Source organism: Asterias amurensis, chromosome 4, assembly GCF_032118995.1.
Source record: "Asterias amurensis chromosome 4, ASM3211899v1".
NCBI lineage: Eukaryota > Metazoa > Echinodermata > Asteroidea > Forcipulatida > Asteriidae > Asterias > Asterias amurensis.
This window is the reverse complement of record NC_092651.1, coordinates 4,289,644-4,307,971: the sequence shown is the minus strand read 5'-3', so window position 1 is coordinate 4,307,971 and position 18,328 is coordinate 4,289,644. Positions and strand designations below refer to the sequence as shown.

Below are 18,328 nucleotides of genomic sequence, written 5' to 3'. Positions count from 1 at the left end.
TATGTGGTTTGGGTTTTTCAGTTCCTACCTAACTGCATGGGTTTTCTTTGGAATAATAATCTTGGGTTTTCCTCCCACATCTAAAACTGAAACTCCCTTCCTTGTCTTCTCTACATGGTGTAAAAATGTGTAGTGGTATCTGTCCTTGCCTTCCACCTCTAGGACCCTGGTTCGAATCACGCCCGAACATAAACATGTATGCATGTGGATTGGGTTTTCAGCTCCGACATGTACCTGACTGCGTAGGTTTTTCCTGGAGTAATGATCTTGGGTTTTCCTTCCACATCTAAAACTGAAACTTCCTTCCTTGTATTCTCTACATGGTGTATAAATGTGTTGGGGTACACATCTTTCCTTGCCTAGGACCGTGGTTCGAATCACACTGGGGCACTATGTGGATTGGGTTTTGAGTCCTAAGGTTTTCAGTTTAAAGTGAGACTTCCTTCCTTGTATTCTCCCCATTGGGTTCTTGGCTAGTACAGTGATTAAGTTTTCTTTTCTGAGAGTCCTTGGCTTCACAACCAGGGCCCAATTTCATAGAGCTGCTTAAGCACAAATTTTTGCTTAAGCAAAAAATACATTGCTTAGTAAAATCAGATTACCGGCCAAGACTCCACTCAATTGTTATGCTAAGTAAACAACAGCTAAATACTAGTCATAAGCAATGTATATGGCATGAAATTTTGGCTAGTAACATGTGTAAAATAAGCGAGCTATTTTCGTGCTTAAGCAAATATATGGATGTGCAGAATTGTTACCAAGTACTTTCTGTCGATGCAACAAGTGCATGGATTTGTGCTAATAATGAAGCAGCTCTTATAATTTGTATCAGTTTATGGAGAGGATTCAAACCGATTGTGCCTACAAACACATACTGACAGTTGAACGTCTTCACCAATTAACAAACATGTAATATGTGGGCTTTGTTCATTAAAAGCCAGCCAATAGAAGCCAATTATCCATGTTCAGTGGCATTTAAAGCACTTGTAAGGTCATGAAGGGGTTTCAAGCAGGGGCCAAAAGTCAGTTTTTGAAATTTGTCTTATCTTTGACAAAACAATAACTGAACCCCTCGATCCATTAAGTGAAAGCAGTAGTCCTGGCCAATTTCCTACTTTCCCACCTAGTAAGTTAAAAAGCTGGACAGTTCTTTTCAGAACTGAAAAGTTTCCAGAATTCAGAAAATCTGCTCCGCGATAGTAGAATGTAAAGCAAGAAAAGTTCTCAAAAGAACAAAATCTATCCAGCAAGTGTTACTGTAAACTTTAAAGAACTAAACCTGTGTGCATAACATTGGTAAGAGTAAAAACATTTATGTTCACATGATTGCACAGGAAATACATGGTGTAAGATGGTCATGGTGGAAAACTCTTTTATGAAATATTTTTGCTTGAATTGAGACATGAGTAAAAAAAAAAAAATGAGTAAAACAAAGTCCAAAACTCAAAGTTTGAAAACAGTGAAGGTTTTTCCCCACTTTTTTCTTATGACTCAAATAACCAATTGAGCTTAAACCTTCACAGGTGATGTTTGTTAATTCATGTTAATGTTGGGTCACATCAAGTGTGGATACTGGTCTTTGACAATTACCAATGTGACGCATGTGCTTTAAAATAGTTGCTTTCAAAGCACTCATGAACTACAGTATTTACAGGATGTAGATGACAGTACCTACTTGTTGGCCTGTAGATCAGATGTTTTTATGCGCTATTTTGACAATCTGCTTTTCATTTTGAAGTAGGGAAGGTGGGTGGGGTGTTGGTAAGTCAAGCATGTCAAGAGAGCTCAAAACAACGAATAAAAATACTGAGAATTTCTTTCACCCGGTCTCTGCAATGTCCCCCCACCTCTTACAAAAACATGAGAGCATTGAAGAAGGATTCATTGTATGTGTGAATCGCAAACGATGAGTGTTATTGTTTCTTTGGTCGGAAGAGAGAGCTGAAAACAACGGGGAAAAACCATTGATAATTTCTTTAAAGCCATCTATGCATCGCCCCCCCCCCCTTTACAAAAACATTTGAGGCAGGATTCTGTATGTGGGTTGCAAAAGACGAGTGTTATTGTTTTTGCGGTGGGAAGACATTTTTCCCCGATTTCGTTTGCTGACTTTCAATGACACCTCGCTGACAAGTAACAACTCCACTGCTGCATAACGAAGGATTCTGTATGAAAATTTATGTGTGAATCGCAAAAGATGATTGTTAATCTTTTTTGGGGTCGGAAGACTTTTTTCCAAACTTCGTTTGCTGACTTTTGATGACGCCTCGCCGACAGGAAACAACTCCACTGCTCTATAACGATTGCTAGCACTAGACCTGTTTGTTCACGTTTAGAGGCCTGCGTGTTTTTCCAAGCAGGTTTTTTTCCTTCTTCTTTAAACGAACTAAAGGTCGCTTCCAGGAAGTTGGCCCTGAATCTTTTCAAGAAGTGTGACACTGGTGTCACTCATCGCCTTCTGCTCTGATTAATAAACGGAGGGGGTTGCGGTTTGGGATTTGACCCCTCACTTAACCCTCAGCGATTACCCCCCTCTCATCAGTAATCAAGTGCCTCTTAGATTCTGGGTCATTTTGGTGACAAATGTCGATTTAGATGATTCCATGATTTTGTTTTGGGATTATTCCTTGGAGTAGTTTCAGAGATATTATTTCAATGTGGACCAGCCTTGAAACAAGCCTGGGGCTGATTTTACAAAGAGCTAAGATTGATCTTTACTTCAAATCAATCGTAGTTGCTACGTGAAGTGAGATGACACAATACAAATCACTATGGTCAGGACAGGCCTGTGACTTCATGGAGGCAACGAAGGCGATTGCCTCCGTGTCCCCTGGTCATTGCCTTAGTGCCCTTGCCCTTTCAAAAACTAAGCATACAGCCCTGACTATGGTAATACTGACAATTTGTCTTGCGATGAACTTAATTGCTTTATGAAATTAGCCCCTGATTCTTCACAGAGGCAATGAAGGTAATTGCCTCGATGCCCCCTGGTCATTGCCTTGGTGCCCTTAAAATCTTCAGACATGTAGGGTGCCCTTTACCAAGGAGAAAATGTCTATATCGAGGAGGGTATTCTTTCCACATTGTTCATCATCTTTCTTTTAAGGTCCCCTCAGGTAAACAGTGCAAAACACATTTGAGGATTCCCTGGTGCTATTGCCAGAAATTAATTCAATAATTTCATGTATGCGATCTGTTCACACAGTCACACACCCAAGCTTTCTATCGTACAGCAATGTCTTCAGCAGGGTGCAGTCATGGCAGATGGGTAAAAATTATGCAGGCCAGCTCAGGACATTCCATTAGTACCGTTGACTTTTGTGTGGTGAGTGCTTACTTGTATTAAAGGCGGTCTTACAGCGACTTCCCTTAGAACCAACTGGGCCCAATTTCATGGCTCTGCTTACCGTAAGCACAGAATCGGCGCTTACGTAAGCAGGGAATTATGTGCTTACGGCAAGCGTATTTCTCGGGTTAGTGGCGAATTTGAGCTTTTGTGCGTGCGTACTCTCTGCTACTAGGCATTCTGCGCTTACAAGGCTAGCGCAGAAATTCGGCGCTTGCGAAGTTAACGGGGAATTGTGATCGTAAGTGCAGAATTCGGCGGTAAGCAGAGCCATGAAATTGGGCCCTGGTCTGCTGGCCAGATGCCAGCCAAAAAACAGGAGTACCCGTCAGAGTTTTCTTGTAGCGGTCTGGCTGGCTTGAGTTCGGTTTTGAAAAGCATCTCTATTTAGTATAAAGTATGGACTAATGAAAAAGCTGGCTGAATAGTGAGAGCTACTGGTCTTGTTGGCAAGTCATAACATTCCTGTAATCATATTCAGCTCCCTTGGCTGCAGTGATGCTCAAAAGGTTTTTTTAAATACAAAACCAACCTCTTCCACGTAGGTACCCATTTCTACCCTTTTGGTGCTTAGAGAGCAACAATAAGGAAGTGTCTTGCTCAAGGAGACAAGTGTCAAGACCAGGATTCGAACCCACACCCCGTTGAATAAACAACTTGAATTCGATGCTCTAAACAGCTCTGCAAAAACACCATATAGTTTTGTGAAATTTTAGAGTGAAAAACTAAAGGATTGGCATGTTGTCAGGCTTCCTAAAACGTTGCTCAACTTGCCCTATATTTATGATCTTGGGGCCCTCCATTGGGAGTTTAAATGTTAATTTTTCCAATTTTTTTTATTGTCCCCTTGATGCTCGAGCCTTGACACTTTGCAATAATATTATTACTAGTTTGGGGTTGAAGGATGAGTCACGAACCGGTTTTGCCCTCTCTGACTTGTGCTGCAATGGGACCCGGGCCAACTCAAAAGGCCCCTCCTTTTTCCCCTTCCTTGTGTTTTCATATTTCATTCGCCTTGAAATGAAATATGTTCTTCCTTTTTAAACGTTTGAGCTGGGAGCATTATACTGTGTCTGTACCCTCTTGTACTAACCATAGAGCCAACTTGCTTTATGTACTTACCCAGTGCCCTGGGCATGTAAACTTACAAACCACCTGCAACAAAGTCTCTAGACTGGTCCCCTGTCCTTACAGGTACTGGCTTAATAGAACCAGCGATATCATTGGATACATCATACATGTACAGTGTATTACATTGTACATGTACCACAGGACCAACCGTCAATATATTGACGTTTGCTCGAGGCCAGTATATAGCCTAATTCACAAGCCTTGATTGTTACGTCAGATGTTCAGTTGGACTTGATTTCAAGTCTGAGATCGCGGGTATTCATCTGCATCAGCCACTAAAAACAGGAAAACGCCCCATCAGATTAGCTATCACGCACCCCACCCCGCAATCTGGAAGGCTAATAACATGAATACCAGAGGTTAGTCTACAAGAGGGTGCTACATGTATTTCGGGCAATAATGTGTTGGCTAGCAGGTAGACTAAAGCCACAATCGCAGACTTGGAACCAAGTCTAATGTTGAGGCTACAAAGCCTCTTACTTTGACTGTGATTCTTTAGACTTGCATGTTGCGCTGATTGCATTATTATAACTCAGGGTAGGGGAAATGTGCCTTTGATTGAATTGAATGTAGGTGAAGATTTAGAGAGAGAGGTCCCAGGGTGCCCGGGGCCTGCTCCAAATGATGGCTTTTTTACTTGTTACCTTGTCATAGTCAAAACCTCACCTCCACCTACCATCAGAAAAGGGGACAACTTCAACTTCAAGGGTTTTGTACTACACACGAAAGACAAACGTCCCCAAATTTACACTAAACTTACACGGTTTAACGATAATGGTGGTAGAGAGCTTCCCTTTGAATATTACTTGCTGAGGAGCTGTAGTTTTGAGAAATTGGTAAAACAATTTCACAAACATATTTGGTCTCAGTTATACGTTAATTATTTTAGTCTGTACAACAAACTTTTTGCGACTCTCCTGAAAACATTGCTCTGTGATTTACCTTTCTTAAGGTCTAGATGTACACACTTGTGACTAAATTACTTTTTTTCGGTGGTATAAATTTTCAAGTCTTAAAAAATTACTTCATAAAATACCCAACTAATTTTGTTTTTGCCACAATTTTACTATTAAAAAAACGCTATTGTGCTGAGAGAAAACAAAATCCATTCCAAAGACACCATTGTCAAGAACAGACATAGTGTGACGGCCAGCCCTGGAGTTTTTCCAGCATTGTTACCTTTCTACGAGCTTAGCCCAATACAAATAATACAAACTACAGGGGCCTACACCCCCCACAAATACACAAAACCTTCATTATTTGTGTGTATTTTGGCAGACACAGCCAGAGTGCATGTATTAAGGTTAGGGTGTGTTCACTAGCAACAAAACACCACCCTCCGAAAGTAGTTCGGGGTTGGGCACCATTGTGTCAATGGCCAGTCAAAAACAAAAACTAGTTACCTTTGTGTAGGAGGTCGATTTGCTAAGGTGGCTTGAAAACTTTGTTATTTTTTTTTATTTTCAAAAATACTCTGACTTTGAATCTTACCATAGTTAAGTGGTCGATTTCACAACGAGTTAGGACTACAATCCCGGCCATATCTCGTTGGCCCCCTTTCAATGTTGGTTCCAATTGCCAATCTTATTCTGCGTTACAGTAACTTCTGCGTTACAGTCTACATTGAGCGGGGGGCGGGTGGCAGCACGTGCGGAAACAAGGGTCAGGTTTTCCCGTTATTTTCTCCCCACTCCGATGACCGATTGAGCCTAAATTTTCACAGGTTTGTTATTTTATATATAAGTTGTGATACACGAAGTGTGGGCCTTGGACAATACTGTTTACCGAAAGTGTCCAATGGCTTTAATAGCTCTATTGCTTTGTCAAATTCCCTCAATACACAAGAAAACAAACAATTAACAGTACAGTACATGAAATGTAGACCTCATGCCCTAAATCCAGTCATTTATGTCATTTGAGTCATACATATGTCATTGAGTCATTTAAACAATTGCATTTTTTTCCTAGACTAGATATGGGGTGGTGCACCTCTTGACCTATATCAAAGTGTACGCAAATTTCTAGCGCCCGCTGTGTTTTTCTTTTTTCAATTTGTCCGCAGTAGCCTTGTTCCAGATACACTGTTTATTTTGTTGATAGTTGATTTTTATTAGGCACAAATAAAAGATGCCCCTGTTTAACTTGTGACCTCATTCATCGACACTATGGGGTCTACAGGGCAGATTTGATTTAAGATTAATGGCAAACCAGAAGATAATGTAGGGGCCTACATTTATAGTGTCGTGGCCGAGCGGTTAAGAGCATCGAATTCAAACTCTTGTGTTTTTGATCAGCAGAGTGTGGGTCCGAATCCCCAGCCGTGACACTTGTGTCCTTAAGCAAGACACTTAAACATTGCTTCGTTCTTCGGATGGGACATAAAGCCATTGGTCCCATGTGTTGTGTAACACTTGTAAAAGAACCCAGTGCACTTATCGAAAAGAGAAGGGGTTCGCCCGGTGTTCCTGGCTGTGGCTGCTGTGTTTACTGTAGCACCTTGTAAACCCTTATAAGGTGCTAAATAATTGGGTCTTAGAATTCATCTCTGCAAAAACCTATCTTTCTGAAATTTTGTGTATACTCAGCGCCTTGAGTACCTTGTTTGGTAGTAAGTGCGCTATATAAGACTTTGTTATTATATTATAAGTTGTTGTGTTGGCAGCCATGATGTACCAAGTAGTTTAAAAAATGAAACAACAATGGTGTCACCCCAAATTTTTCATGTTTATAAAAACATGATATAGACCGTATTGAATAACCCCTTTGCTGCCATGAAAGTCACCATTTTGTTGGGCAAACTGTATGCGTGTCAACACGCGTACATCAATAAAGCACACAGCACGCATCATTCCCAGTTTGATTTCTACAGCACGCACGCGCACACGCACACACTCACAGACGCCATGTTGTAGGGCAGATATTTCTACGGTGACGATAACTCATTACGGTCTATTGAGGCTGTTTATTTGTTTGTTTGATTGTTTGTTTGTTTGCTTGTTAGGGTGTTTGTTCGTTTGTTTGTTTGTTTGGAATTGTACATTACACTCTCAGCACTTGCTGATACAGCTTTAGATGTTTTTTATAATTTATGTGGAACTAGAAGGTATTTGAGGTTTTAAAACTTTTTATGGGGGAAACATTTCTGGGAAATTTGAAGCAATGCCCACGTGTATGTATTTCCTTATAAATTTGGTAGTGGGCGGTACTACAGAGAACAATGCAATGGGGGGGGAGGTAGTTGTGTCAAGTACTTTGTGTTCAGATGATGTGTAAATCTGAATTGAATAGACCTTAATAATGCTGCCTCCATCTTGGTCATGTTCCTTGTATCGAATAACAATAATGAATGCTAGTATTACTATTAATCATTACGCTAATAGGAACCAGACTATTTTGTTCTTCCAGCCTAAGTTTGGTAACATTGATATCAATGGCAGAAATTCAAGATGGCTGCACCATGATTCAGGTCTATAGTGTTGGTTCTGAGAAGAACCGCTGGTTGAAAACTCAACGTTTCAATTGTGTTTTCAGGAGGAGTATTTGTAAGTAATAAAAAAACTTAAAAAAAAAACTACTATAGTAATTAAATACAGACTTGTTGACAAACAAATGTGGTTTGCGCATTGTTTACAGATAAACGAATGTGAGTCACGACACAAAGAATTTTTTGTCCCCGTGCATAACAATTTTTTTTATTCAGGTGCATTTGTGAAGGGCAGTTTCCCCATTGAAGTGAATTCAAGCAAAAACTGAAATATGGCTTTTGAATTCAATTGTTCCGTACATGTAGTTGACATTTAAACCTCGCATCAAAAAAAAAAAAACTGCCTTTGATAAACTTGGAAAGGATAAATGGGTTTTTCAGGGATGAGTTTGTTACTGTGTTGGGTCGGCAGTGTTGGTGGGTGGGATTTTATTGGTTCCGACACCCTGACGATGTTGTCGATGTATGGACTGTAACAGTATTGGATTGATTTAATACCAACATGGATCATCTTCTTTATGGTCAGTTCTTGTGGGACCAATACGCAGTGAAATACATTTCTTCACACAAACAATTCAGGTATAGTTTTATTTAGTAGGTGTAGTTGTAAACCAAACAATAGACAACTTGTACAGTTGAATGGTGATACTCTCGTGAAACTGTTGACTCCTGATAGACTACTGCTCTTGCGACTTCGGAGCTAATAATAATAATAAATAATAATAATTTTGGGGGCTAATCATCCTTACTCGCAGCTAAGAGCTTAATTGCGAAGGACGCGGCTACAATGTGTTCGAGAAGTAGGCATGCAAGGGCGCCTTTTGGCTGCCAGCCACATTAACCCATTATGACCACGGAGCACAGCCACAGATCGAACGTGTTTGATTTTTGTTTCTCGAGGGAGGAAAACTGGATGGTCTGGAAAACCCTCGTGGCACAGCAGAGAACCAACGCCCAACTCAACTCACATTATGGCCTCGGCCGGGAATCAAACCAGGGTCACCTTGGTGAGAGGGGAGTGCTTTACGCACAAGCCAACCATGCCACCCTACATGTACATGTACCAGTCTTGCGCGACATGTATCAGTCTTGCGCGACATGTATCAGTCTTGCGCGAGAGCAGTAGTCTCTCGAGAGCAGTCTTGGATCGCGGAAGAGCTGATGACTGTTATGACACGTATAACCACAACAAACATTTTTAAAACGACGTGTCTACAGAATTATTGGTCTGATTTCTAATTTGGCTATATATTTTTCCTTTTTGTTTCAGTGACAAGCATGTAGCAAGTAATTTCTAATTTGGCTATATTTTTCCTTTTTGTTTCAGTGACAAGCATGTAGCAAGTAATGAACATCCATGTTTTTACGCAGGACCAAATACACACGTAAGTTTGAATTCATAAATTGGTGCTTCTAGCATTGGTGCTTCTACATGTAGCATTTAACTTTGACCTTGACCCCGACCCCGTTGCCAATGAGTTCTTTCAAATTCAGGCAATATGACTTTTTGACCTGGGCCCTATTTCATCCAGCTGTTTAGTGCTTAAGAATGTTCTGCTTAGCAAAAAGGAGCAGGATACAAGCCACAGTTTGTACATAAAGCTGAATAGTAATTAATAAATATCTAAGACAGTTTATCCATTCTGATTGGTCGAGAGGGCATCACGAGGTTTTGTTTGAACGGATGATATAACACCAGTAAAAAAGTGTTATAACTTGGGCGTGACACGCGCGCTTGCACCTGTGCGTATAAAGACAGTTTCTTCAGTCCTATTGGTCAAGAGCAACGGCCGGGACAGTTGTGCCACATCACGCGATCTGGCGACGCGCACAGCATCTCCTTATATGGAGTTGCTAACCCGAGGGCCTAACCATTTCAAAGCTGGAGGGGTGTTGTGTTGAAAGAAATCATTGAACAATATAATGTTTGCATTTTTTTTAACCTTTTGACCAAAAAGTGTTGGTGCTTTTTGACCGAAAAGGTATTTATGAATGGGAATCAAAGTGTGTTGAATCGGTTTTCAACTACTGGTTTAAACCTGCCGAGGCCTGGTTCTTGATAATTTACCTTGACCTCGTCTCGGTAAAATTATCAAGTCCAGGCCTCGTTGTGATTAAACCACTAGTTGAAAACCTCTTCACCACACATTGATTCCCTTATTAACAAATATCTGCTGAGCAAAAATGAGCAGGAGACAGCCAAGCACTAGGTACCTCTACATGTAGCTGGGGGCACCCTACTCAAATGGTACATGTACGTGTATGCATGTGAAGCCATTTGAGTAGGGCACCCTAAGCTAGAAGAATGTGCGTAGTGCATACAAAGATGTGCGTTTCTATTGTTTGGTCATTTCTTTACATCCAAGATGGCAGCATGATAACATCAAAGCATAAGGTCCTGTCAGACACAGGATTTTAATTTTTATTCATAAATACCCCAGACAGTTTCTCTACGTGTTTTGGTGGAGAGCACGTCACGTGGGTATGCATAAACCTTTTGTTAATGCACACTGGAGCTCTGTTTATGCACACTGAGCTGGCTTCCGCGTGTCAGGCGCGCTGAACGCGCAAATCATAGCTATCAGCGCGTAATCCAACAGATTCTTCACAAAGTTTTGGAGAGAAAAAAGTTCAAACCTCAAATTTTCAGTTGTTAAAGTGTCTATAACTGTTTTTGTTTACGTTTTTTAACAAAAGGGCATTTATGAATGGGAATAAAAGAGTAGTGACTCGTTCTTCAACGTCCGTTTAAAACCTTGCAGGGTTGTTGCCGATTATCACACGGCCGCCGACCCTGCCGGCTTTAAACGTACGTTGAAGAACTCGTCGCTACCCTTTTATTCCCTTATTATTCAAACTACATGTGCGGCAAAATCCAAGATGGTGGCTGCAAGAAACGCTGAAAATGTGCATTGACTTAGAATCACAGAACTTGCAATTGTTTGACTCTGTACTTGGTGATTGTACACTTTGCCAACGCAGGAAGTTCAAAAGTTGAAATTACGTGCACAAAACTAGAGAACAAACGCTGGAAAGGTTATAAAAGTAGTGTTCATTTCCTGATAATTCTGTTGTAAAAACTAGTACGTGCAACTGTTTCCTGGTACTACATGTAGGTGCGGACAAATATCCATACAATTACGTGTACTATCTTTGTGCGCTGATTGTATTCAACTTGCATGGCAAGCTGAATTTAGGGATTTTTAAAAAAGAATTATGGAGTTCAAATGAAATGTTATTGAGAATTTCTCCCACAAAATCAAGATAAAAATAAAAATATTTGCAACTTTTTTGAATAGGCTATTTTCCTTCATACTGAATGAATTATATTATTGTATTTTGTATATTCTTTTATGGGTGGCAACTGGCAACAAATAAGTGATGCATCATTTGAAAGTTAATGACTAGCTAATGACTAGCTAATGACTAGCTAATGACTACAATAATTTTTAAAAACTGACAATCCTAGGGTTCGAAATGACCCACGGCACCCACAGCCCCCTTGCTTTTGTTTCATGCCCTCGAATATGCTTTGGTGCCTTTGCAAAGCTCCAATACAAGTTGACATTTTCCTCATTGAAGTGCCCCCGTACCAGAGGATAATTGCTGTGCCCCTTTAAGAGCGAAGTTCAAGGCCTGCAATCCTTATGTTAGCTTGGTTATTTAGGAAGATGTCTCAAATGTCACTTAAAGGCAGTGGACACTATTGGTAATTACTCAAAATAATTATCAGCATAAAACCTTTCTTGGTGACGAGTAATGGGGAAAGGTTGATGGTATCAAACATTGTGAGAAACAGCGTCCTCTGAAGTGACATAGTTTTCGAGAAAGAAGTAATTTTCCACGAATTTGATTTCGAGACCTCAGATTTAGAATTTGAGGTCTCGAAATCAACTATCTAATTGCACACAACTTCGGGTGTTTTTTCTTTCATTATTACAATTTCGACGACCAATTGAGCTAAAATTTTGATAGGTTTGTTATTTTATGCATGTTGAGATACACCAAGTGAGAAGACTGGTCTTTGACAATTACCAATAGTGTCCACTGTCTTTAACTGAGTAAAAACCAAAGATTATAGGCGGTGTGACCTGTGACATCACACGTTTACAAAAGAGCCACAGAGCCTGGACTTCCCGCAGGCACGATTTGTTCACAGCTCAATGGAAGAAAACATCAAGTCTTATATTTTATGGAGATAGCACTGTCTAATTCTTATCAACTTTTGATATGATGAAAGGGGGCACATCTCAAAACTTGTAGAGCCTTTACTTTCATAACTTTTGGTTTTATGTGGAAATTATGACACAAAATGTCAACTTTCCATAGGACCAGTGTAGTGTTGTGCCTGCCAGAATACTCAAAGAAAGTCTTTGACAATTACCAAACATGTACAGTGCCTTTGAACCCAAACATCACAAGGATGTATGCATGCCAGACGATATTGTGTAATCTGTACCTTGTTCCTTGTAGAAAGTTGCTGTCCTCAACATGTTTTTATTCTAAACTGTACCAATGTTCCTTTTTTTGTTCTCAATGCAGAATTCCAGAAGCAAAATGCGGGGAAAGGGGTCACCACCACAGGAAGTAAGTTGATGGGTTTGAAGGGTAAACTAAACAAAAACTAACTCACTCTTCTCATTCTTAAATGTACTAAATGGGACATTGCTATCAACATAAGGTTTTTGTATAAGTGTGGAGGATACATTTCTATGCAGAGTATGCAGCAATTGTAGGTGTCAATTAATGCAGAAGTTGAAAAACCAATGCTCCTTGCCCGTTCCAAAGGTAAGTTCATCAAGCATGTCAGGCCAGAATGCAGTTGATTTTATCTCAGACCCCTTGGTTTGTTAAAATCTCAGTGTACCCCGAGCATAGTTTTTGGAAATCAAAGACGGCTACAAAACAATGAGAACTATTTGCTTGAGTAAAATATAAATAATAGTAAACTTGTGGGTACAACCATGTGTAAATCTCCTTTGAGGGAGTGCTGGCTCTGGAAAGAGCCGGTTTGGTCTCGACGCTTCGAACAGTATACTCTGCTCGTCTTCAGGAGAAAGCTATTATTGTTTGTGTGAACATGTGCATTAGGTATTGCACAATGGTACATTTTGTTCATCCATGAACTGTTCATTGGTCATTTAAATTCTGCCTTGTCCACTGTCTAAGGATTTAAGTATAGCCATACATTTTCCAGAATTTTTGTTCAAACTGTGAGAGAGTCACCCTGAAGTTGATGATGTAAGTCGAAATATAGATAAGCGAAGTTCAACTGAGTTCAAGAATTTGACCCGATTTGATGTGGGTGTTTTTGAACTTCTAACCACTTTCCAGTTCAAGTGTTTCTCTCTAAATGGATCATGTCACATGCTTGTGGAACAATGTTGAGAAACACTAAGTTGCCACATCAGAAAGAAAAGGTGATCCTATTTAGGACTTCAGGAAATTGTTAATTTGAAAAGGATATCGCCCGCTGTTTTCTTTATTCGATGCACATTCCCCGGTCACAATCCCCGGCAGTGGGCACTCATTGTCTTTGACACGCTGAACCACTCGGAGGAAACAATTGTTTTGATGGCATCGTTAACGGCTGTCTGTAGGTTTTGGGTCAGACTGTGGCGGGCATTGTTTTTGGCATACCAGGGATTAGAATGCGTCAGGGAGAATCAAGTATGCGTGGATAAAGAGGTCTCTGGCAGCTCAGTGATGGGGAATGAAGACATGGTGCCGCGCAACCTCAAAAGCGTCTGACAACCGTATGCCTTTTCTTTGTAAAGATTTAGTTTTGCAGTTCATAGTTTAGAAAGTTGTTCTAATAGATGTTAAATTTGCATAGAGGATAACGAATATCAATTTTGGTTTTACCCTTACACAAATATGTGTAAGCACTTTATACTATTTTTTTTTCTAAAGTTGTTTTAATAACTTTTGTGTTCTTGCTTTCTTGGTTCTTGTTGTCCAACCTTCAGAACCTGCCTTTATCTTTTAGGCATGAGTGGTGATAAGAATAATTCTTTGATAAAAGGCTAGTTGATGTATTTGGTGGTACACGTAAAGATTAGACAGATTGGTCGGGGGTGTTCATGACTGGGACTCGAACCCACTCTCTGCTGATCAGAAACAACAGAGTTCAAGTCCTGTGTTCTTAACCGCTAGGCCACAACACGCCACCAAATACCTCCCCAGGTTATCTTGAATAAGTCGGCCAGTCTGCTTAAAGGGAAGGTACACGTTTGATAATTACTAAAAACAAATATTATCTTAAAAACTGATTTGGTAAAGAGCATTGGAGAGCTGTTGATAGTATAAAACATTGTGAGAAACAACTCCCTCTGAAGTAACGTAGTTTTCAAGATAGAAGTAATTTCTCACTAAAATAATAAAACACTTCTAGCTAGTTAAGTGTTTTATTCGTATCTGAAAGCACACAAATTCGTCCAACAAGGGTGTTTTTTCTTTCATCATTTACTAGCAACTTTGATGACCAGTTGAGCCAAAATTTTCTTGGTTTTTTATGGTTATGATGGGATACACCAAGCGTGAAGACTGGTCTTTGACAATTACCAAATGTGTACCTTCCCTTTAAATAAACCTCTCAGGATGTTTATTACAGCACATCACTCTCTATCATTCACCGAAGTTTCTGGACGATAATTGCCCTCCAAAAACCACTAATTTGCTTAATTACTAATAGTGTAAAGCAGACTTTCACCTCCATTGACCCACATGTACATGCGTGAATTATATCCCAATCAGTTTGTGCTTCCCTTGGCTGCCACATAGAACCTGTTGTACATCAATGTATTAACTCACCACCCCCTCGTTCAGGCAAAAACCGTGTGCAACTCATTACATCGTTCGACAAACTTTTTCTGACTTTCCTTCCGCGCCCTTCACAGGAGTGGTGTGTTTGATTGAAACCTGCCTCACAAATGAATCAATATTCATTTGTAGGGCCCCCTCTATTTTTAAGTTGTTGGTTGACGAAGACAAAGCTGTTTGCTGCGGAGAAGTCCAGGGGTCTGGTTTATGACTGGGTCTGTTCGTGTTTGTGTATTGTTCGTTTCTGGGCAACTACAGTCTACACCTGTACGTGCAAGAAGCCTGGGCGACTAGTGTCAAAGTCTCGACTATTGATTGCTTAGTCAAGTCGCGACTACCATTTTACTTGGTTAATCGTGCCGCCGTGACAACTACAACAATAGTCACGACTACCTGGTTGGTGAAGGGGGTAATCCTGTTTCAGCCCCAGTAGTAGAGTGGCAACAAGCTCCTTGTGGCAGTTGATTTTGGTCAGTAGCCCAAATCAGCTAATGTGTAGCCCTCACCTTGAAGGGGCTGTCCCTGTCCCTGTGGTGATAGGCCATCTCTCATAATTTTTTTTTTTTACAAATCTTATTTATTGTGTTTTGAGGGACTAAACTACCACCGATGGTATGTATAATTATCTTCCAGAGCGCGCTAATCCACCAATCAGATGCTCGAACTACTAGGGGGATAAAAACATATACTACTTCCTCTATTTATATTACACAGTGCGTATTTTGAGTGTCAATGCGTCACGCTCCATATACGGACAGTGCAAAAATTACATTCTAAACTTGGTGTGCATCTTGGTGTGCGTCTGCATCCCATATCCAACTCGGCCTTTGGCCTCGTTGGATATGGGACGCATACGTGCTATATTTTTCTGTATTCCACTCGCGCTTGTGTGATAACTTATAATAATGGTTGCCAGTGATAGCTGTGTCATTTGAAAGAACAATGTACAGTGTACAAACTACAGTGTACACATGCATACATTGCAGCATGCACGCATGTCTGAGCCATGGCTGGGAACCTGCATGTCCTGATTTGATATGTCACACAGATAGCCAATCAAGAAAAGACTTCAGCTTCAAGATCAACAAATCAGTGCTGCCAAAATGTGATTAGCTAGTGTTTGTTTGTTATATTCATTTCCACTCATGTAAACAAAACATTGGCTTTGAAGAAAATAATACATATTGAGCGGAGGGCCATCTAGAAACCCATTTATAGGGCTTGTATATATGACCCTAGTTGCCAATGGGAAAAAGAGTATATTCATGCTACACCAAGTACTTTTGGTACTGTAGGAAAACCTACCATATTTTTAAATTTGAATGAAATTTATATTTTGAGGTAGACTTTTATAGCAGAGAGCCTGATGAATTTTGAGTGTACCGTAAATTTGTTGCTGGTCCAACAAAGTGACCTTTGTCAAATTGATTTTTTTACAATTTACTAATTTACTTATTACTTTAAACATTTTAAGCAAGTTTCAGTACCTGAAAGGAACAGTTTCTTTTCTACTTCATTCAAGTTCTTCTTGACGCCTTTGAAGTGATTGGTATTGTGGCATGACGTGGCCTAGCGGTTAAGAGCACCGGACTCGAGCTCTGGTGTTCCTGATCAGCAGAGCGTGGGTTTGAGTCCCCTTAATTGGAAATCAGTTTCATCGTCAGATGTTTGTTATGGGAATCCCATTTGTCTTAGTGCACGTGTACTCCAGACTCCACCAAACCCTTTGTGACTATTTGTTTTTTCTAAAAGGGCACCCAGGCCACAACAGAAGGCCTAGTTCAGGCAGACAGAGGGCCTCCCTAATTGGAGGAAACAAGCGATGATCAACACACGGCCCTGCCACTTCCTCCATTGCTAATGGTCATTTATCCCTCTGACATGTAACATGTAGTTTGAGGAGCGACAAATGAGCGCCAGTGAGACGCAGAGGGCTGTGGGTTCAAACTGAAGTGAAGATAGACTCGACTGGGCCCCTGTCTTTATCCGCAAAGATAAAGACATGTACTTGCGTTTCAGAACCAGTGATTTCATTGGATACAATAATTTCATTGGATAAATGTGCGTTGACGTACGCTTTCTATATCTGTGTTTTGATTGGTCAGAGGTGCGTTTGGCAGCTGCACTTGTGGTCGTCTGCATGAATCTAGGTGAAAGGTGCAAATGGACAGGGATTGACGTAGGCTTAGAGGCCACTCTCTGTCGTTACTCACGAGCCTCGAATTGTGACGTCAGATGTTCAGGCTACAGTTAAGAAAGCCTTGTCTGGTGCGACGCTTGGGGACGGGTAAACACATAATTGGTACGCTCAGGGGCAACATGGGATTTGCCATTGCTAATTAGATGTTTTTCCAGTGGTTCCAATACTCTATGCCCATGAAAAATAACATCTAATAATAGAAAAAGAAAAACAACTTTAGAGGTTTCATACTTGTATGTTGTTATGGAAGGAGCCGAGATTGCATGATTACATTTGTTTAATTCGAAAATCCGGGGGAATTCGATGGAACAGAAGCCCCGCCTTTATTATTTTTTGTTTGGACTCCGGATCGAACCGCAAAGAAAGTTGATATTTCCCTGTCTGTGACAAGGCTTATTAGTGTGGCAAAGTGCAATACTTGTTTGCCGTCTGTTTTTTTGGCTGTGAATCTTCTCTTGTAATTCCACTCTTAAATGTACAAGGGTCGATCGTAAAAAGATAGTCCGAACTTAGGAATGGTCCTAGGTCCTAGGACTTAGGACTTTAGGAGTTATTAAAAACTTAAAGCTAGTAAATTCATCTTGACTCAAATCTTCTTTTGGTAACTCCACTCTTAAATGTACAGGGGTCGATTTCACAAAGATAGTCCGAACTTACATGTGCATGTAGGTCGAGGCTAGGCCTAAGTTAAGACGAGAAACTTGTCCTAACTTGAATCTTCTGCTGGTAACTCCACACGTATAGGGGTCGATTTCACAAAGATAGTCCGAATATAGGACTAGTCCTAGGACTCTTTAGGAGTTATTAAAAATATAAGGCTAGTCCTACAGTCCTAAGTTAGGTTACTCAAATCGTCTGGTAACTCCACTCTTAAATGTACAGGGGATCAATTTCACAAAGGTAGTCCGAACTTACATGTAGGAATAGTCCTAGGAGTCTGTAGGAGTTACTGAAAACTTAAGGCTAGTCCTAAGTTAGGACGAGTAGCTCCTAAGCCCCGCCTTAATTTTTTTATGTTTGGACACTGGATCGAACCGCAGAGTAAGTTGATATTTCCCTGTCTGTGATTGGGCTCATTAGAGGGCAAAGTGGAATACTTGTTTGTCGTCTGGTTTTTGACTGTGAATCTTCTCTGGTAACTCCACTCTTAAATTTCCAGGGGTCAATTTCACAAAGATAGTCCGAAATTAGGACTAAGTCCTAGATCATACTAGATACTTTAAGTTTTTCCAATGGCACTGCACTTTGCAAAATGAAAATGGCCTTGCCCTTTTAGAGATAAAGTTCCAAGCCTGCCACAACAATTGCTGTGGATGGTGTGGGTGGGTTACTTTGAGGCTCAGTG

General features: G+C 40.5%; 1 protein-coding gene across 8 annotated transcripts in view; it reads left to right on the top strand.

Moving 5' to 3' along the window:
• Nucleotides 1-18,328, top strand: part of LOC139935833 (uncharacterized) — a 107,887-nt gene that overhangs the window by 25,234 nt on the left and 64,325 nt on the right. For all 8 annotated transcript variants that reach the window (XM_071930432.1, XM_071930431.1, XM_071930436.1 and 5 more), the window contains 2 exons: nt 9,289-9,346; nt 12,504-12,548. In XM_071930432.1, the coding sequence (XP_071786533.1) occupies nt 9,289-9,346; nt 12,504-12,548 (103 nt within the window). The remainder of the gene's footprint in view (nt 1-9,288; nt 9,347-12,503; nt 12,549-18,328) is intronic.